This window comes from Phoxinus phoxinus, assembly GCF_949152265.1.
Source record: "Phoxinus phoxinus genome assembly, chromosome: 18".
NCBI lineage: Eukaryota > Metazoa > Chordata > Actinopteri > Cypriniformes > Leuciscidae > Phoxinus > Phoxinus phoxinus.
In genome coordinates this window covers 20547939-20570566 of record NC_136893.1, presented here as the reverse complement: position 1 = coordinate 20570566, position 22628 = coordinate 20547939, and the positions used below count along the sequence as shown (strand labels likewise).

Genomic DNA, 22628 nt, shown 5'->3' with positions numbered 1-22628 from the left:
GGAATTGTAAAATCTTTTTTCTTATTAACTCATGAAGTAGCCTAACGCAATATTTTTTACTCTAATAGCTTATCTTCCCCCACACATATAAACTGTGATCATGCAATAACGTTAACTTTACATCGCGATGCTGAGCTACAGTGAAATGATAGAAAAGACATTATCTGTGTTAGCAATTCGCCTCATTCGCATGAACTGGACACGCGAATGGCGAATGAGGCTCGCGTCTACCTGACGCGCGAATGAGGCTTGCGTCTACCGCACCGCTCTAAACACCGCACCGCAGGACCTCTAGACGCGCATAAACGCGCCTTTACATTGACTTAACATTGAAATCACTCGCGCCAGATGCTCAAGAGTGAGTGAGTAATCATTTTAAAATAAAATTGACTTTAATCAAACCACGGATCCGTGATAAGTTTTGTGATCCGTCTCGCCACTAGTGTAGTAGCACTATGATCACTTTGAGGGGAGGATACATTTATCCCCACCGGGGATACAAATAATTAAACAGAGGCAGGGATACTTGACCAGAAAGGGGGAAATCCCACGCATCCCCCCTGGCAAATCGCACAAATATAGCTGTGCAATAAATCAAATCGCTATATGAGCGTGTCGATTAATATACAGCGCAAAAAATGTTTTATATAGTATACTATAAACCTGCTTGTTCTGTGTCATACAGTAGATATATACACTAGATGTCGCATTGGCTATACATCTGTATATATCTATGGTTCTGTTTAATAAACCATATGTTCAACCAAAAAACCCTATATGGTTTAATTCATTTAAGAGTCATTGTAGCTGATGATGATTATAATAATAATGATTTAACACCGATGATAGTTTAATACCGTATACCGTGAAACCGTGATACCGTGATATTTTCTGAGACGATTATCATACCGTGAAAATCTCATACCGTTACAACCTTGACGTCTTTCCCCATATAATGAGAGATAACAATTCTACACAGCCTGCTAGCGGAGAAACGAGTGGTTTCAAAAATCACACACTGAAGGAGTTCCTGAACATCGTGAAAAAGAGCAAACAGCCCTTTTTAAATCAAAGACTTAAAAGCAAGAGGATTAAGTCTGACCCTCCCAGTGACTGAAAGACAATGTAACTGCTTCATCAAAAAGAGATCAATAAAGGGGCTTTTGTGCTTCCACTTGGCTAAATGAGAACATAAATTGTGCTCTCCAATAAAATAATGGCTGGTAGATTCATTTGCACATTAACCTATTCATGTTTCTCAAAGGGCTTGTTAAATTACACATCATCACATCTTTTCTCCAACTTTGACACAAAGTAAGGTGGTCTTTAAATCATGAAGTCTGCCGCCATGGTAAAACGGCCACACTGTAGGCCTATAGTAATAAGGCACAGTTCAGTGACAATGGAAATATGTCAACGGTTTATTTTTGCCCAAGATGAATGAGTATAAAGCCTAAACGTCAAAGTCCATCATTTAAGATAGGGATAAAGTGTTACCGAGGAGAACGTAATGGCACTTTCTCACCGCTGCCATAAAGGCAACAGTACTCTTCAGAAAACAGTCTTTAACCTGAACATACACAACGGCATTAGTGACCCGCACTACAAATAAAACAACCCCACTTTCAATTGAGCACCACATCTCCTTGACCACTTTATATTTATGTTGATTTAAAGTTTATTTTTAATATTAACAACCTCCCCAAGGCCAGACTATCTCAAAAATCGTGTCGTTGCTCACCTCGCCACAGCGCCAGTCTGGAAGAGTTCAATGGCTTTAGCCTTCACAAAATAAAAAAGTGGAAACTTTAATTGGTTCCAGAAGATAAGAGACATTCATGAATGGGAGGTCTGCCCTTAATAGTAAATGACAAGGACAAGTGTATGCCATAGAAACAGACAGGAAAGTCTATAGAGCAGGTTATTAGGATGCCTACCTGAAAGGCATCCCATGAATAATTGCAGCACCAGCAGTTTCCATGACAACCCCATTTTAAATATTAGAGGTCAGCGAGAGCTCACATTCGATTGAGGGTAAATAGAACGCCGCCTTTGTCCAGACTTGAACCTCTGTGCCCTGAAATCAAAAGATGAGAAGAGAAGAGTTAGAAAGAGTTAGCCAGACTAGAAGCAGCAATATTCAGAAACATTTCAAATTGAGAAAATAATCACAGCTGACATCAGATGAATATACCATTGCCAAAAGTTACATTTTCCAATTGTTATCGTTTGTGTATAATGTCAAAATGTAAATTACACAATGAATGAATCAGATCAAAACCTGAACAAATGTCTAAGCAGTGTGTTAGAAATTCTTTACCACATGTACAGTGATAATCTTCTAAATATTTGATCAGGAAAAGATAAAGCTGACAGACAGTGTGGTGTATCTACACTGATACTCAAGGATATAAGTAGGACCTTAAATAAGCCCTTTTTGCCAACATCACACAAGGCTTTTAGGAGGGTTAAAGGACAAGTTCGGTATTTTACACTTAAAGCCCTGTTTACAGATCGTATCTGATGAAATAGAACGGTTAAGATTAAAATTTGGACACATGCTCCTGTCCCGAGAATTTTAGTTTTATTTAGCGTTTGTGGACCTATTTTGCCAAACGCGTCACACCCAGATTCTTCCGTTGAGAGCTTGAATAATAGACACCAGTTGGTGGCGATAATGCACCTTTGCCGATTGCAAGCAAACCGCTGGCATTTCATTTAATACACAGAAGAAGCAGAAGAAGAAGCGGCGGAGGAATATCGTACCTCACACCGCACATTCAATACAAGTCAATGGAGGTGGACAAAAACTACGATAAAACCTGTTGGAATGCATCTTTTTCAGCGATTTTTTTTGGGCCCGTATCAGTGAACACCCCTGACCACTCGGTGAGTTTCACGTCTTTGTAAACGAAAGTTGAATGTGTTTTAGGAAGGAATCTTCCAGTGGCCATAGACAACCATTGTGGGGGTGTGGGGGGGAAGCGAAATAAACCCAAAATTCTCGCGACTGGAACATGTGTCCAAATTTTAAACTTAACCGTTCTATTTCATCAGATACGATCTGTAAATAGGGCTTTAAGTGTAAAATACCGAACTTGTCCTTTAAGAACTTGGCCTAAGGTACCAATCCCCTTATGCCATTCTCTGACCTCCACAGCTCCGGGGCCTCATTTATAAAACTGTGCGTAGTATCCTTACTAAAGTGTACGTGCGCCCGAAAGCCATACACGGCATATGCAAAAAAATATTCAGACTTATAAAACCGTGCGTACGCCAGAACCTGCGCAGAATTCACTTTATAAATCCCAGTCAGCGGAGGATTGTGCGCACATGCGTCTCCTTCCCAAAATAACCATATTTTTACTATGCATGTCCACATCTGCATATCATTTGCATATTATTATTCATCCACGTGATAACATGTTTAACGGTACAAGACATTAGAAAAATCTGAAATACGGATGTGCCGTCAAATTACATTAATAAAAATCATTATGCTTGCCTAAATAAATCAAATAGTGTAAAATACATTTCAGAGAAAGTTTCTCAATCTTTTCCACTAGCCAAATAGTATTTTTAATTGATTTATATTTTTATGGAAACAGATAGACCTTGTTGTGCATTATTTGACCAAAACTATTTTCTCGAACAATCTGCTATTATCATGATAAGCAATTATCTCTAGTTAAAACATTAAAACACAGCATGCCAGAGGAAAAGTTATTAAAAGCATTGCATCCACAACAAATATTTCTATTTATTGAAAAAAATGTTTAACTTCTCAGTAATGATTTCATGTAGTTTAAGTGTTTAACTCTCATTAATGAGAATGGCATATTTAATAAAAATGTTTATATCAGGAGTAAAATAGTTTAAATCATTCTTTTATTTATTTAAACTGTTATTGTGAACATGCACTGTATTTATAAATAGGACTCATAATGAAGATTTAAGAAGGGATGGATGTTTGCTTCGTGTGATAGGCTTGGTGAGTGAAATTATATTTGTATTATCTTTCTGTATATGTATAATTTTCTTTAGATTTTCTGTCTAAAAGTGACCGAAAAGACATTTAACTCCAGCTCACCATCAGTGTCGCCAAACTGCTCCGTCTCCAAAACGTTCATACGCATGGTTCAGAGTTTGCGTGTAGGTGCGCAAATTTTCCCGTCAAGTTTGTTTTTATAAATCACAACTTATGCGTCGGAAGTGGCGTACGCCTCTTTCAGGGCCTGTTTTGTCCGTACGCAACGGTTAAAAATGAGGCCCCTGATCATCTGGAGGACAGACTTCACACATCTGCTGTAACACAATATTACTCAAGCGATCCACTACACACACTCAAGTCATTTATTTTTTTCTCAATGTTCTTTTCAGTTAAAGCTAAAATGATGTTTGTAAACCATATTGTCAGTACAACAGCAAAAATTCAAGTGTGATATTGAGCAGTCCCTGCAGCAAGAACTTAATATAAAGTATCTACCTATAGTATCTATCCAACAGTTAGCACTGGTTCTTGAATCTGATTGGCTGAGAGAGGCGATCAGCAGCGTGCGATATTCCACCACTATCAGCATGGGTGCGGTTTACTTTTTTGTATCACTCGGCTTCTCTGCACATTCTAGACAGGCTGCATCTCTCAGAGCAAACGGCAACAGCGGAGGAGAAAAATATATTCTAAATACTCCTGTCGCAGAATGTAGTTTTAAAGGTTTTCATGTAAGAATGTCCTTGTTTAAACCTAAAATCTGTGGTTTATTTAAAGATAGCCTCTATTTGAAAAAAGTCTCCGATTATGTCAGAGTTGTGAGCTCCTGGTGAGCTAGGGTTAGGGTTAGGTCTTGGCCGAAATCATGTTTTCTCTCAGCGAAAGGGGCACCTCAGCCTGGGACACCCCGCTGTGCACGTCCCCTGGTTGACGGGGCCGTATCCCCCTCAGTCCATTCAACTGCACATGCAAATATGACCGCTAAGTGAACAGACCTTCCTTTGAAAGGGACTTTGACTCTACTCAGTGATACTATACAGTGATAACATCACTGAAGCAGCGCATTCCTTCGCTGATAGTTCTAAAGTGACGTTTTAGAATTTGTAACAGAGGCTTGGGCTCAACTATAAAACTATCAACTTGAGATTTGAATCCATGGTGGAAGAAAGTAGTTTCTCACACAAGAGACACTTCTTTTAAGACACTCTGTGATTGTTTATTTATTTAAATACTAGCTCAGACAACCTGATGTAAAAAAGCAATGTGTAATATCACTCTCGTAGCCATGTGATATGGCTCTATATCAGCACAGCTGTGATTGCTTATGGCACTCAGCTTACGGTTGAATCACAGCTGTGCTGATATAGAGCCATGGCTACGAGTGTGATATTGCTCATATAAGTCGCCTATAAATGTGGGCAGTCGCAGATTGCATTTGGGGGGCTTATTTCCAGAACACAGTTGTGTAGTTGGACTTGTAAGTTGTTGGAACCTATAGGACAAAAAAATGTATGACCACTTTATCGTTATTTGGGGCGTAATGATGTTTCTCTGTTGCCTCTGTCAATGCCATGGTCTGTTTAAATGAGCGCTGTAGTGTCGAGGCATGTTAGACTGCTCTCCTTTCAACCCAAATTGTGCTGTTATTGATTTAAAGAATACATTATTGAACCCACAAACTGACTAACTTTTATTTACCAGTCTGTTTTGACCTCTTAAGTAATTTGATTCAGCATCTTTATGCAATTACAAGCTGCTTTTGCTGCCTTCAATAATACAACTCATAGCAATCAATGCACACATATTATACCTGTAAATAATATCTTATTTAGAATGCCAGGGAAAATAAAGTGGCTGGGGTTTACACGTGTCTTATGAGTTTTGCCTCAAGAATCACTATTTTAATTCATTGCATTTATGCTGTGATGAAATGGTAATTTGGTCCTTGAATAACCTGCCGGGGAAGTAGGAGGACTTTTTTGAATGGGACTAGAAATGGTTCAAGGAATAAAAACAATCAACCTTTTTAGTAGAACATAATAGAAAACATAATAAAAAAATATATGAGCAAATGCCCCACCATTTTTTCCAGACCGGGTCTCTTATTTCTCTAGTGAAACTTGGCATTACTGAACACAAACTGACACACGGTCTGGAAAGCAGAGAATACAGATACGGGAAGAGATACAGTGAAAAATTGGGATGCTTATATATATATATATATTGAACTGATATATATATATATATCAGTTCAATAAACAAGAAGTTCATTTGTAAGTTAAGTAAGGAAAAATTGACGACTGGCCATTGGATTATTGAATAATAATGCACAGGCGAGGTGGTAATACAGCCATGACACAAAGCGTTTATTGTTCAATAATTCAGCGAACCGGTTCATAAATACGGTTATGACACTTCAAGACATAGTTCAGATGTTTTATTTCTTGTATCTTGCTGTCTGTGAGCAAGTGTGTGTATGTAAAGATGCGTGTCCACGCAGAGAGATATATAGATTATTTTGGTAATATTTCTGTATTGTTAGTCTGTTTGCTTGGTCGGTGTCTTTATGGGTTTTGGCTGTTTTGCTGTTGTAGGCTATAAGGACCTTTGAAATAAATGAAATAATTTGGCAAAGTTATATGGAACTGTAATGTGGTTGATAGACCTGGAAATACTTTATATCTGTGTGTTTAACTGGAAAATAATTGCACACCCAAGAACGTTCGTCAACCAATCAGAATCAAGCATTCAGCAGCCCCATTGTATAATCAAATGTTAACAGTTCGGAGACAATATTGCTGGTTAAGTTGTGTTTTTTTTGTTCTGTCAATTGTCCAAAATCCACTCCCTTTACCCATATAGTGCAGATTTTTAGTGGTGTCCGAAATCCTAGTTGACATTAAGTGCACTCATTCAGTCCAAATTCCGTGACTGTCCGAATTCTAGGGCTGTTAAACGATTAATCGCGATTAATCGCATCCAAAATAAAAGTTTGTGTTTACATTATAAATGTGTGTATTGTGTATAACTATTTTATATATATAAATACACACATTTTGTTTTTATTTATATATAAAAATGTATAATTTATTGAAATATAAATTATATATAAATCTGTATACAGTTAATACATGCAAATATTTCTTAAATATATACAAGTCTGTGTGTGTATTTATATATATATAAACTAATTATACACAGTACACACACATTTATTATGTAAACTTTTATTTTGGATGCGATTAATCACGATTAATCGTTTAACAGCCCTACCGAATTCACTCACTTATTTATTTTCACATACTCATTCAGTGGATTATATTAGCGGAGTAAAGGCGGGCGTACACGGTGCGAGTTCGGACACTCGGGAGGTCGTGAGATATTGCACACGTTACGAGTCAGTTAAACTGATAATCGCGTCAAAGCAGCTGGTACACGGCACGACTGTCCTCCTGCACGAATTTTATCCCGAGCTGGCGGTTAAACACAGTCTCTGTGAGAGCTTTCAATGTTTCAGGCAATAGCTTCAGATAGAAAAATGACAGAAATGTGTGTGCAAATGCAGATACTGTAACAGTAGCCATTCCGTTCAACATAAAAACATGAGAGAGAGAGAGTGTGTGTGTGTGTGTGTGTGTGTGTGTGTGTGTGTGTGTGTGTGTGTGTGTGTGTGTGTGTGTGTGTGTGTGTGTGTGTGTGTGTGTGTGTGTGTGTGTGACAGTGTATGCGCACGCTGTGTGGTTGCTGCCACTGAGGTATAGCCCCATCGATCTAGCCTGTGAGGCGGTTGTGTATGATTTGGCAATAGGGGACAGCCTATACGCTGGTGAAAATCGGGCCGACTCCCCGAATTTTTTAAACATGTTTAAAAATGATCGGGAGGTCGGGGAGGTGCTCATAACGTGCTCGGCTCGGCTCGTAATTCCTCTCACACGCTGCGAGCCGCGACCATGCGAGCATCACCGATTTGCACTCGATTTCTCCCGAGTGAAAAAATAATCTGCGAGCTCGTAAAACAGCAAAAAATCGCACCGTGTACGCCCGCCATAATGTTGGGAATAGTGAATGAGGGCATAAAGGACGATTTAAGCTACAGCCAACATGTTTTGAACAAATTGTTTGAGTGAACGATTCAATGACTCATAAAGAAACTTGAAAAATTCACTTGTCGCCAACTACTTGAGCAACAAATGCAACCTGCAGAAAGAGACTGAAAATCACCCAAAAAATAATCGTAGTCTGGAGCGTACCAACAAATTCAAGTGGAGTGATGCTAACAGTGAAAAGTCCTATTTATCTATTTCAGTTTTGTGACTTTTACGAAAATTCTGGAATTTTACAGTGAATTCAATAACATATGAACAATAAAAAAAAAATTTATCTTTGGATATGATCCATTATCCATACCATTTACGGTATATAAATATGGATCATGAGGAGTAAACGTCACATGACTGAATCTTATCAGCGCTCTTGGAACTCTTCCTGAGCCAATCAAATTCAATGAAAACAGCATGGGTGTACTCAAGCTGACTCTAATTTTATGTGATAGTTTTATGGCTGTGGTACGAATGTCATCATTTTTAAAATTATATTCTTGATTAGCTTTGGTATCATTTGGCAACATTACATTTATTTTACTAAAAGACTGCAGATGTGCAAATGGTATGGTCTGAAAATTGCCATGTTCAATGGGGCTTCACATCACAAGGGTCATCCAGTAAGCAGGTGCTTTACGTACTGTAGCACAACAAATATGAATTTATTCATTACCCATGCAAAAATCAAATGCTCACCAGTGGCAGACGTATTAGCATGAGATGAAGTAAAGGGCAGATTAAAACTAGTAGGCCTATTCAGCCAAAAAGCCACATCTTTACCTAAATTTTGTCTAACAAATTAGACATCCTTCATCTGTCACATCCAGGGAAGTCTAAAATTCCTGGAGAGAATTTACTATTAGCATTGCTGTTCATCTCAGACAGTTTCTTTGCAAATCATAAATGGCTAAAATTTTATTTTGCTTGAATATTTGGCTACTTTTCAATAGCTGTCAAAGCCTTTTGTCCACATAAGATTGTGTACATGCCATCTACAAATAGTAGGGGTACCGTAATTTGACCATGTTAACCAGCCAAACCTTGACCCGTTGCAAAAGTGAAATAATGGAATCCACATACCACAAATCTGTGCACACAAAGACAACAAAACAGCATCATTAACCATCTATTGTGGGTCCACACACAATCAATAATTGGGTCTTACAATATAAACTTGGAAAGTGACAGCACAACTAGGCCCATCACACGCCTCTGTAAAAACGTGTCTTTACCATCAGGATCCATGCATGCTATTGGGCCTTTGAATGTTTGCTTTGTTTGTGTGATATGGCCTGTGGATGCATTTCTAAACTCCGCACATGACATGCAATATATGTCTCGCTGTAATGCTGCGGACTGAGCGATCACAGCCAACAATCTGAGCTGAAAACGAGCCCACGGAGAATTTCTTTGTCCTTTAAATTCTGCTTGATGCCATAACTCAGCTTGACGTAACAAATAAAAGCCAAAACATAGCTTGTTTTATTCTTTAAAAAGGGGATCTGACTAAAATATTTGCAGACAGCACAAAATAAAAATACAAAAATACAGCACAGAACTATTTTGTACACCAGAAAAACACATCTGAGAGCAAGTGTCTGGATAGCATGCAGTATCTGGCTTTAAAGGCAGTGCCGATGGTGAGCCTGACCTTGGCACTGCCCCTGTCTAGAAATCCATCAATTTTTCAATGAAGTCTGTATTAATAGAAATCTTCACTCTGCTGTTCATGGGATTCACGTGAAATGTATGTGCGCTCTCTACTTTTTAAACATACATGAGACAGACACCCACTCTTTCCAGTTCTGGCACGATCTCAGGTTGAAAGTAACTAAATCTTTTATCTGGTTTCCTTGACTTCACTTGATCCACAAACACCATCTCTGAGTCTGGGTTTCTGTGTAAACCCAAGCATGGTTTCACCTATAGGCAACCAGTTCCTTTAGAGTGCAAAATGAACTTCGGTGTTGTTAATATCTCAGCTGACATGAACATTTGTGAGTATAGTGGCTGACAACGCGGTGTAAAAATTCTCCAGTTGGTATAGTGCACTCTGACTGAACTCTAATCTAGAGGGTGTGAATGAAAAATTAATGTTCAGCATCCAAGAGCCAAGAAACGACAGTTACATGATTCATCTAGCTGGATATGACTGAATTTTGAATGAAGCACCACTAGAAATCTGCTGGTTTGCATTCACACTTCTTCATTCCTTACAAAGTTAATTTTATATATACTTAAGTAAAGTTCAATTATATTTTTAAGTATACTTTATGTACTAATATCTGTGTAAAAGTAGTACTTGAAGTGTAATACTACTTGGGGAGTAAATTGACCCACTTTTTAGTGTATAAAAAAGTATACTTTTAAGTATACTTTAAGTGTAACAGTAGTAAACTAGTTTACAACTACGTTTTTCGTTTACTGCAGATACTACTTGAACTTATACTGTAGGTACTTATAGTTTACTAGTTAAATACTTGTAGCACATTTTTTTAGTTTATGAAAGTACACTTTGAAGTATACTATCAGTAAACTTCTTTAGTAGTTGTATACCGCACGTATACTTGTACGTTTATTTAGTGAACTTAATATCATACGTGTAGTTAACTATTTATATATTATTTTTGCACTTTAAGTATACTATGTTCCTATTTAGGTATTATTTTTTTTCTACTTGAAATATACCTTTGACAGTTCTTTGACCATTTTCTAGCTTCATGCATTATTTTTTATCAACACTTGAATGTGGGTCAATTTCACTGGAAAAAGCAAAATTTGAAACAAAAAGCTGAGAAAAGTATTGTTACAGTCGTTACCTCTTCCTGGGTCGACATTTCATTCAGTAACATTAGGCCGTTTTAAACTTATGCTGTTTAATGCTTGATGATCGCGTGTTGTTTCTGCTTCTTCTTCACATGTGTTTTGATCTGGAGATTCAATGCTCTTTCAGAAGATGTGTCATATAGCGCCCCCTACAGTATAACAGTGAAAACATGGATAGCCGGACGATTCAATATCTGAAGTAAATTCCTACACTCCCAGTGGACTAGTCAACACAAAAATTCAGATACTCAGAATTAGGAACATATCTGTTCCCTTTATGAATCAATATTCCCACACTATGTAAGTTTATAGAACAGAATAAACCTATGAAAAAGTATTTAAAAGGCTACGCAATAAAAAAGAGAAAACACAGCCATATTAGAATAGGTTTAGGCTATCTTGACCAAAAGATTGAGAACAAGTAGCCTAGCTATAGGTCAAATATACTTTTCTGTCAGAATAAGTCAAGTAGCCTATAGCTACTTAAGTGCAATTTTAATATTTCTGAGATGTATAAAAAGTAGACTGAAGGTACTTTCTTATTTTTAGTTTCAAATAAATATACTAGTATATTTCATGATGTACTAGTAAAAATACTAGTATACTTGAATACACTTCTTATGTGTAAGGGATATTATACCACAGTCTCCCTAGTTATAAACTTCCATTGGTTTCTTTTCTTCTTCTTTTTTGCTTGTTTTTACAAACAGAGGGAAGAGCTGAACACATTTTCTGTAATATCCACCAGCATCTGTGGCATGAGATCCCGAATAATATTCCTTTATTCTCTCTCTTTAATGACAAAGGTCTGACACTCAGGCTGAAACTATTCATGCGTTTTCCAACAAAAACCTGTATTATTTGTCTGTAAAATCTCTGGTGCAGAAATCTGAAGCATGCACCAGCAGGTACGGCACATCTCACACCTCAGCCTCGACCTGCTGCATATAAACATCAGCTCTCTATGACTTAACAAGCAATGCTGGGAGAAAGGGGGGAATGTAATATGTCACAGAAGACAAGCCTCCCTCCTCGTCTCTTCCCCCTTGACTTGCATCAACACAGAGGTGTGTGCAAACAATCTGGCTTCCCTAATGATGCCTTGAGAAATCATCCAGTGTTTTTTTTTTAGATACTCTGACAAGCCAGCAGAGTGCAGCAAAAAGCCTCTACCTCTAGTGCAAATTATTGCTATGTATAAATAAGTCCTCGTTTTTATTCAGGAATTTATTCTTTCTGTCTAACCTAAACACAGACTGCCTTACTGTGTATCAAGTCTCAATAAAATAAAACAAAACATGATTTTTTTTGTATCAGATATAAAGATTCTGATTCCTCAAACACCTAAAACCCCAAAATAATATAATAATAAAAAATGCAATTTAAGGGATCATATGTATTGTCTTATTATCGCTACCACTTCTAATGTGCAGAATAACTATGTGAGAGAGACTGGATTCGTCTTCTATCTGCATTAAAAACATATATTAAAATCATGAGGGAAGTCAATAGTCTAGCTTATTCAAACAAACAAATAGTAGTTAGTTACAAATGGTTTGCTTGAAAAATGTTGTGAAATTCATTGCAATTATTCGCATCATTAGAAGGACAGCTCATCTCAACCCAAGTCTCTGGTGTCATCATGAACACAAGAGGATTAATAATTTAAAGAAAGGATACATTTTTAATGATATCCCACACATTTATTTTAGTGTTTTAATGGTTAGATAGATTGGAAAATATTCCACCCAGACAGTATATGTTTCATAATTCATTCACAGATGGTTAACTGAGAGAGGTCCAATTAGGCTGTAGCATGGCAGTGTCTGGACAGATGTTGATGTTGCTGAGGTTCACTGACCAAAAATGGTTGGGGAAAAAAAAATGGAAAGTTTCAATAGAGAATCTAAGAAGGTGGACTAATTATGCAAAATGAAGAAAGGAATGGAGACAGGAATTCTTAATCTGAATGACAAAGTTTGCAATGGCAAGATCTCCCTTAATGGTTCTTAAGTTGGTTATGATTTAAACAGCTCGTCAGAACAATATTTTGGTTCGTTACACGGTTTTCTAAAGAACTCGAAAATAAAAAGTACTTTGTAGAGCTTGAAATAGTTTTCATAACATCAGACGTTAAAACCCGTCCGGCTCTAATTGAAACCTTTTTTTTTTTTTTTTTTTTTTTTTTTTTAAGAATAGAGCCAATTAGAAAACATGTTTTTTATAAAGTAGCAAAGTGTTCTCATCATAACCAACTGAACTAAAAAACACTAATCTGCTTTTGTAAAAATCTTAGAACTTAATATCTAATCTAAACACAGATAACATGTAGCTCTTCCTCTTCTTTTTAACAGTCCTACAACTAGGCTATTCGTGTTTCTGTCTCAAAACTCGTTTACCTGTTTGACTTCCCACAGTTTTCAGCCTCTTCGCGTCTGCCAGTGTAAGAGCATCATCTCTCTAGCCATTCCACAATGCCAGAGACGAGTCGAGCGCGCTTCACAAGTGCAACTGCCACAGAAAAAAAAAAGAAAAAAAAAATGATTTCTCCTATTTTCTGCCTCCGGAAATCCAAGATACTCCTTGAGAAACGGTAAGCCGCGGTGATGATACCCCACTGGATTATTGTGCAGCAAATGAGAAGTAAAGCAAAGGCGTTCCGCGTGGAGTATCCTCAGTTCAGCCTCACACACAGAGGTGAATGCGCGCCGCGGATCCACTCCACACTGCGCCACGCGCTCGCGCTCACATCCCCGCTGTGACGCAACACAAACTTCACATCACTTGATCTGCTGTCAGTTCATCAGCACATGAAAGAAAACACCGCATCCCGTGGAAAGAGAGTGGGAGGGATATAAAAAGACTTGAGTCATAAAAAGTGCTAGAAGATCCATCAATAATGGATTAAAACACGATATCGGGTTTAAAATGCCCTCAGTGTTTGAGACCCGTGCTATTTAGCTACTTTCTCTTTATGCACATTCCTCATTGGGTAAAAGTTGTGGCGAGTGCCTGCTGATTTGAGATGTATTATTCTCCTCTAAGATAAAAAGACATTTAGAAAATCTATTCATTTTAAAGGACCTCATGAATTAATGAGGAAATAAAACGTATCCCTCAGGGTTGGGCAAAATCCACAATTGAAGAATTGGCTGCTTTTCAATTCATGAGTGTGAATTTGAATTGAATTGCCCGTTTCCCACAGGATAAGTAAATTGTAATGACAGGAAGAGGAATTTTATTAAAGGTTATGCAACAAGACTTAAAAAAATATGATTAATTATAGCTATTTATTCCCAGATATGTTGGATGTCTTTTTTGTCTCAACTGATTAGTCGTATTAACTAGCTTAATACACCACATCCATTTATTTAGCTGGACATGACATAATTTTTGCTTCTGTTCATATTATGCTCTCATACGTATCAACTTACTGAGCCTTATTCAATTTTACATTGTATATGCAATAAGGCATTCAAGGCGTTGCTGTGTTGTGGAAGTCACTCTGCTGTGTGTTAGGCTAAATAGGGTAAAAAACATTTTTAAAAAGCATTACCCCATTTAATTTTCAATGCATTCTCACTTCAATTTCAGGAATATGCTGATATTTAACATGCCATCAGAGACCAAAATCAGATTCTATATCAGCCTTTTAGCAGCTGTTCCTCGACTTTACGCCTTTCCATTCTCATTTAGGCTTGCATAATCACTGTGTCATGTTTCATTAAAGAGAAGTGAAATGTCAAATTTTTGTTAAAGGTTCATTAAAGGCAGGGTAGGTGACTACTGCATGTAGTTCCATAAATTTTTTTTGTTATGCTGGTTGAAAGTCTCTTCACATCCGGATAGCAATCACTAAGATATATGGTCTAAATGTATTTATATGTATATAACATATAAAATATATATTTACGATGTCCTACCTGCCTGTCAACGACGTATGTATTTCCATACCTCCGCGCACCTGCTCGCGCAGACACGTCATCAGCATGAGTTAGACAGACGTCAGTCACTGAGCGCCACAACCAAAACAGCAGCCACCTTTTACAGTTCCCCCTGAACCAAAACAACGAGCTTATGCCGCGTTCAGACCATAACTGTAATTTGGAATAGATGGAAACCTGAGACGTTATACTCAGACTCAAAAATTAGCAAAATTGTCTATTACTGTATTTTTTCCCCTGTAAATAATTGTTTACGTTTTTTGTTTTTGTTTTTTTTAATGGTCTATTACAGTATTATTTTTTCACACGGAGGCCATCTTGCCACAGGGGGCTCGCTCACTCGTAACATTGTTTTAATGTACTTTTGAAATAACCATAACTTGCTCAATTTTCTACCGATTTTCAAACGGGTTGGTTTGTTATAAACGTCAGAGATGTAGTTATGACACTGCGTAGTTATGAATAATAATAATATGATATATTTCAACATGTTCAAGCATCCAGAATTATAGTTACGTTAATAATGTTTGTAAGAAACCAAACCGTTTGTAAATCCGTCAAGATTTCAGCGAGATAAGAGTATTTGTGTTCGTGCAGATCACTCACCTTACATCAGGTACCACAGAGCCCGCCAGAAAGCTTCCCTGTGACAAGATGGCCACCGGGTGATGACGTTAGAGACTCTGCCGTAAGGCATGTAGCCTTTGTTATGTATATCTATGGTCAATTATACATTTTAACCACTTGGTGGAATTGGCGGATGTTCCTTTAGGCATCATGCGTCAAAGCATTCTCGAGTGTAATGCAGCTATAATGCACGTAGGTGAATTTGAATTAATATTTAATTTCAATATACAATGGTTATACTGTTAAAACTAATCGTGATGTTGATATCTTTGTAAGACTGCCGACTGGGAAACTAACTTTACCGCGCTCCGGAAGAGCCCTCTAGTGGTCGGGAGCATTTCCGTTGTGTTGTGGCTTGATTTTGTTCTGTTGTGGCTTGTTTTTGTTGTGTTGTGAGCTTATGTTTGCTTTTTAAATGTTGTTTTGTTGTGCACTACTGGGCCACCCACCATAAGAAGGAGACGGGAACTGGTCAACATTTAAAGACTTTTAATAATCATAAAATAAACAAACACAAAACGAAAGTAAAGGCAGCCCCTCGCGGACGACTGCTGCACACACATAATAAAACATACACAAAACACAACGTAAAGTCCAGGCCTGGTCCTTCACTGTCGTCACTCCTCCTTTTATGCTTTCGTAGCTCCTCCGTGAGATATGAGGCCATTGCGGCGCGCAGGTTTTTTCATCAGACATAAAAATAATCAAATAATATTTGTCAATCACTAATGAGTTTACATAAAAAAATATTTTCTGTTGTAATATTTTGCATAATTTTCAAAAATCTTTAGAATGAAATGTTAAGATGTGTAAAACTGAGTACCACAGTTAAAAGCTTTGTCAAATTTGTTAATAAACAAGATGTGTGGAACTGTTTGATTTTTGGTCACTTCAGTTCTCTGGAAATGTGTGGAAGCTTCTGTGTTCTGAGTTTCCATGTGGGCCTGCTAATGACTCATGGAGCTCGGAGCTGTCTCTTTGAAAGACGGAGACAGAACTCAGGGTTTTTAAATCATGTAGCATCACTAGAATTATTTACGTTTATATAAGATGTTGCGATAGATTTTGCATTATGCATCCAAAAAGTCTAGAAGCTCGAATTTCTGTGTACATATCAGCGTCAGCAATTTTTTCAATTTTTATCAACAGCAGGTACTGTAAAGATCAAAACATTTCTTCAACATCTTATATAAAAGTAAATAAAAGAACTTCCTGAGGATGACAAAGCAAAGTCTATGGTGTTAGGACACAACACAAGGCTGAAGCTCTTTAAAGAAACAAACATAATCATACACTGCTTTTATGCATTCACGATATTGAATGCCCCCTGCAAGGAGGAGCAATGCAATTATTATTTTATTTTTTTAAATAGTGAATACAGCACTTAGGCCTATTCACCTTTTCATGGTGAATAAACACTTTCCTTCAAGAACCATGTAGTCATGTGACACTGAAGACATTAGGCTTGTTTGACTTGAACCGGTGCTGTACCGATCGGTTTATGACATCAAAGTACCGCGAGAGCAATTCAAAAGCATAAGGAGCCGTCTACTTTCTATTCGCTCTCGCGGTACTTTGATGTCATTCACCGATCGGTCTATGCAGCGCCGGTTCAAGTCGAACAAGCCTTGAAGTAATTATGCTGAAAATTCAGCTTTGATCACAGGAATGTTGCATTACATTCTATATTAAATTACATCCTTGGTGAGCAAAAGACGATCTTTATTATTCCCAACTTTTGACCAGTTGTCACAGCTTGGCAGATGAAACAGACAGATGAAGGTATGTAACAGCGTGTCCACAAAGACAAAAACACACAATAACCGACAAGGGACATAACTGAACGGGAGTATATATACACAGGGTAATCGAGGGAACTAACTAGACACAGGTGGATGAAGCTTAACTAATCATCAGGGACTAACAAGAACAGCTGCAGACAAGACAGAACATAATTGTGACACCAGCATACATAATAGTATAGCCTATATGCATTACTGTGAGACTCCCCACCATATTCTGGGGAGGGTTTCAATTGTCATTCGGTTTTAAAAATCACTGTGGTGCCTTTTGCTGTCAGTATGTCATTTTCCAAACCAAAAAAAGTCAAAATCTCAAATAGACTGTGAAAACCATCAGCTCCAAATATAATGAGCTGATCACTTGTTCATGCATGGTGAATGCAGCTACAGAAGTTCTCAACCAATGTGTTTATTATGCAAGCGCCGAGCTGTAGTAAAGGAGTACAATATAAGAGGCATTGCACAGCTCTGACATCAGTCTGATTTACTTTCTTTGTTTTGGACCAGTTTCTTTTTTTTGTTTAGTTATTATTATTCTTTTTTTTTGTTATAGCTTGTCTCAGGTTTAACTGTGTTTTTGGACTGAGCTCTACAGTAGCAGTGTTTATGTCTAGGCTATGATTCCCACTAATGAATCTTTGTCTATCATCAATATCATTAATTATTATGCAATTATTTAAAAATGTCTTTTATGAGATGTGTTATTATTGAAATTGAATGATTCCTGAAGGTGGTGAGCAATGGAAAGCAGTCAAGAGTGCACTGGAAGAGAATGAGTTTAGTTCAATTTAATATAATTATCTTAATGAATATAACATGAATTGAATTTAGTATCATGGGGATTACTTCTGGTGATCCATGCCAAAAAGCACACACACTCTTACAGTTTTTCTCAGTCGCTTTGGTGCATTTCTTAGATCAAAAGTGCAATTCTTGATACTAGGGGAGCGCGGGGCACAACCTAACGCGGGGCTAAATGTAACACGGACCTTTTACGTAGTTACTCAGGGTCACGCGGGTTGTGTTTACGATCTTTTTCTCTCGCTGCCAGAAGACGGTCTCCCGTGGATTTGTGAAAATTTTTGGTAATATTTTGTGAAGATACGGGACAAAGAGTGTTTTGACACCATGTTAGTATTTTTTTTCATCATACGTATTTTTCTGTTTCTGAGTTGTGTGTGTACGTCACCAAATCTAACTTTATATTGCCTTAATCACTGTCTTGTTGGCTAAAACATGGCACCATTTTGAAACATGTCAGCAACTCCTAGCAACTGTTAGCTAGGTTTAAAATATTTTTTACACAGCGGGGTTAGTTGTAACACAGTGTTACAACTAAGCCGCCAAGTGTTCACAATATTGCAGGCTATGGGATTTGTTTACTATATTGATCACTTGTTAATTTATTAAAAATATTGCCTGTTTTCATGTAATAAACACTTTAAAATGTGATTTTAAGCTTGTTTTTATTATTATTACTGTTACTATTAATAATAATAATAATTTTGCATGCAAAACTGTTCAGCCCTTTCCTATATCTCTATCCATGATATTGATCCATAATAGAAGGATGATTGGATGAGGGATGTATGTATGGATATCTATCTATACAGATGTACAAACAACATTAATCTATACAGATAAAATAGTACTGAATTATGTGTGTTACACACAAGTGTTACAACTAACCCCTCTGTCTGTTACAACTAACCCCGCATATGGGGTAAGTTGTAACATTTGCACTTCTGTCACTTTCAGTGCAACTGTACGAAAATGGAAGGTCCTAGAAAAAAACTTTAAGTGTTCATTTGTAGCAGAGATGTGTATGTTTCTTGTGTAAAAAAAATAATTAATCTAACCTAATTATTTTTTAAATAATTGAGCCAAAACCAAAATGCGTTAGGTTGTGCCCCGCTCTCCCCTACTTGTACAAATTCCAAATCATCTAGTCACTTGTGCACATCATTAAAGCAATTTCTTATTCCTTTGAACAAATTGCAATTGCTTTTGTACATATTGCAATTGATAATGTACAAATGTCAGCTTTTTTCCACATTTTCAATTGCTCATGTCATGTTGTTTAAAATATAGTAGATGGTTCTCTGTTGAATAGTCGTACCACTCAAAACATCTAGGCATTAGTTCCTTGCATAAGCCATTACATGCAAAATTGTTGAACTATTTGTCATAAACTGTCAAGCATAGTTTTACTCATTTCTATTAGACCTTTTGTACAAAAACGTGATTTGATGGAATTGACCCTCATTCATGAAGGAATGTAAAGTGTTAGATCAACCAACAATCAACCAGTTGTCTAAATTGCTCAAAGGTGCATCTCATGAACAATCAATTGGAAAGCATATATAGACAGACCACAACACAGAGTTGCAATTTTCCAATAATGGATGGACCAGGAAACGAACAGGGTCAACAGCCAAGAGGAGGAGGAGGAGGAAGAAGAAGAGGAGCAAGGATGCGTGGTGGAAGGCAAAACAGAGGAAGAGGCAGAAGAGGACATAGGCGCATATCTGATGACATAAGGGCCACTATTGTAGACCATGTTGTCAATCATGGCCTTACAATGGCTGAGGCGGGTCGAAGGGTGCAGCCGAATATTGGGAGATCAACCGTGTCCTCAATAGTTCAAACGTTTCGAAGAGAGAACAGGTATGTCCACCAATGTACAGTGCACCGTTACTGGATATAAGCAGTATACGGTGTAAACTTCCTACAATGCTTCATATTACAGTCCACTTGTATTTCACAGCATACAGAAATATACTCTATACAGCTACATACTGCACCTTACATGCACCCACCTGTATGTTTTACAGTAAAATGTGTGTTCTCATAGTTTTTGTCTATGTGAAAGTGTGCAATGCATCGCTGCATTTTTCCCCACATAGGACTGCAAGATTACCTCAAACCGGTGGCAGAGGACGCCTTTTCACACCTCAACAGGAGGAGGCTATTTGTATAATGGTCCGAACAAACAATGCCATGAGACTCCGGGAAATACAAAGGACCATTATAGAAGACAACGATGTCTTTGAAAACATCCATACGGTTAGCATCTCAACCATCGACAGGGTGCTGCATAGAAACCAGATTAGTATGAAACAGCTGTACCGTGTACCATTCCAAAGGAATGAGGACAGAGTTAAGGAGCTACGGTACCAGTATGTACAGGTAAAACATATATCTATACTACTTTACAGCAACATTTTCTAGTGATACATAGTACAGTAAGCATAAACTGCACACATTTCCATTGCTGTGGAAGGAACATGCAATATATATACATTTTATGTCACTCTTCCTTACCAAAACAAATTCAACTGTGTGTTCTGGGATATAGCGTATAATGGAGTTGGAATCAAGTGAACCCGCTCACAACTTTGTATACGTGGATGAGGCTGGCTTCAACCTGACCAAATGCAGAAGGCGGGGTCGGAATATAATCGGTCACAGAGCTACTGTGGATTTGCCAGGCCAACGGGGAGGAAACATCACCATGTGTGCTGCTATTTCGGAGCACGGTGTCCTAACCCATATCCCCCTTATAGGGCCATACAACACCCAGCATCTCCTCAACTTTTTAGAGACTCTCTACAGGGCTCTCATCCCTGATGATGAGAGGGGTCTGTTTAGAGAGGATTTGCCAAAGTATGTGGTCATTTGTGATAATGTGAGTTTCCATCGATCAAACATCATAAGGCAATGGTTTGTGACCCACCCGAGGATGCTCATAGAATTCCTCCCACCTTATTCACCGTTCCTTAACCCAATTGAGGAGTTCTTTTCAGCATGGAGGTGGAAGGTGTACGATCATCAGCCACACACACAGATGACCCTGCTGGCTGCAATGGATGCAGCATGTGAGGACATCACAGTAGACGCATGCAGAGGATGGATAAGGCATTCCAAAAGATTCTTTCCACGTTGCATTGGAAGGGAAAATATCCGGTGTGATGTGGATGAAAATATGTGGGCCGACAGACAGGAACGTCTGGATGTGTAGAGACAGCACTAGAACAGTGCTGCGGGCAAAGGGGGTGTTTCCTGTGTTTCTTTCTAATTTAGTTTGTTTTCCTTTGTGCCCCTTGTCTTTTCTTACTGTAAATGATTTTGTTTTTTTTATTTCATAAAGTAGCACTAGTAAAAGCTGTGAAAAACAAAATTCTGTCCAGTGTCTTTCAATCAATAACCCACATACAGTAATATGTAAATAGTACTGTTGAAATTGATATATGCCATAGAAGTGCAGCCTTGTGCTGCAGTTTCAATATAGTAACTGTCATCCAAACTGTAGACTAAGTTTACATCAGGTAATACTGTCAAAGTACACAGTTACATTGACAACATGCCTAAACATTTTGACGACCTTGTTCGTGAACAATGACTTAATGACTTACCATTCTGATGACACTGACACGATCATTGGCATGAATATTTACTTTTGAGAGATGTACTAAGGATTATTAGTGACTGACTAGCTTTAGAAACATATCTATTGTATATTGCAGTTTGTACAAATTGTTCTGAGAAATGCACTTATTATTTTGCACATGTTAGGGATGATGTGAAAAACGCACCAAAGCGACTGAGAAAAACTGTAATGCTACACCACACTGCACCATTTGCAAAAATGTAAGGGCTTTTACCCCAGCGCCTATGCTTTGCCTCTTTCTTCCTCTCTGTTTATCTACCCACTGATGTGCGTCCACAAGTTAAATCTCTGTTTCAGTCTTTGAGGCTGTCATGCTTGTCCTCTTTTCCCACCAGGTCTAAATCCAGGTATCAGAGGGCTGGAGTGGTGTTTGAAAAGCAGGGTGATAAGGCAGGCCTTTCATGACTCTGACCCTTCCTTCAGAGTGCACCTCTGTAGCTGGCTTTGAATAATTCACTCACAGAGACCCCTCAACTCCTGCTGACAAAACCCTTGTTCAACAGCAATGATTTCCTTAACTCCTCCTCATCTATCTTTCTATGGTGCCTTGGTGACGGATGTAGCATAGACAGACAGACGGACGGACGGACGGATGGATGGATGGATGGATGGATGGCTGGGCGGACGGACAGAACGATAGACAGACAGACAGACAGACAGACAGACAGACAGACAGACAGACAGACAGACAGAGAGAACAATAGATAGATAGATAAGACAGACAGACAGACAGACAGACAGATAGACAGACAGAGAGAACAATAGATAGATAGATAAGACAGACAGACAGAGAACAATAGATAGATAGATAGATAAGACAGACAGACAGAGAACAATAGATAGATAGATAAGACAGACAGACAGAGAACAATAGATAGATAGATAGAT

At 37.9% G+C, this 22628-nt stretch overlaps 1 protein-coding gene across 5 annotated transcripts in view; it reads right to left on the bottom strand.

Annotated features, from left to right (window-relative positions):
• cntn3a.1 (contactin 3a, tandem duplicate 1) overlaps positions 1-14946 on the bottom strand; it is a 93789-nt gene extending 78843 nt beyond the window's left edge. Inside the window, exons 1-2 of one of the 5 annotated variants that reach the window (XM_079588429.1) lie at positions 14872-14946; positions 1938-2077 (exon numbers count right to left, since the gene is read on the bottom strand). In XM_079588429.1, the coding sequence (XP_079444555.1) occupies positions 1938-1992 (55 nt within the window). In that variant the 5' untranslated portion in view covers positions 1993-2077; positions 14872-14946. Of the gene's footprint in view, positions 1-1937; positions 2078-8787; positions 8882-10910; positions 11014-13316; positions 13745-14871 lie in introns of those variants that run through there. The other 4 variants (XM_079588427.1, XM_079588431.1, XM_079588428.1 and 1 more) reach the window with 4 other exon arrangements.
• Positions 14947-22628: the final 7682 nt, after the last annotated feature.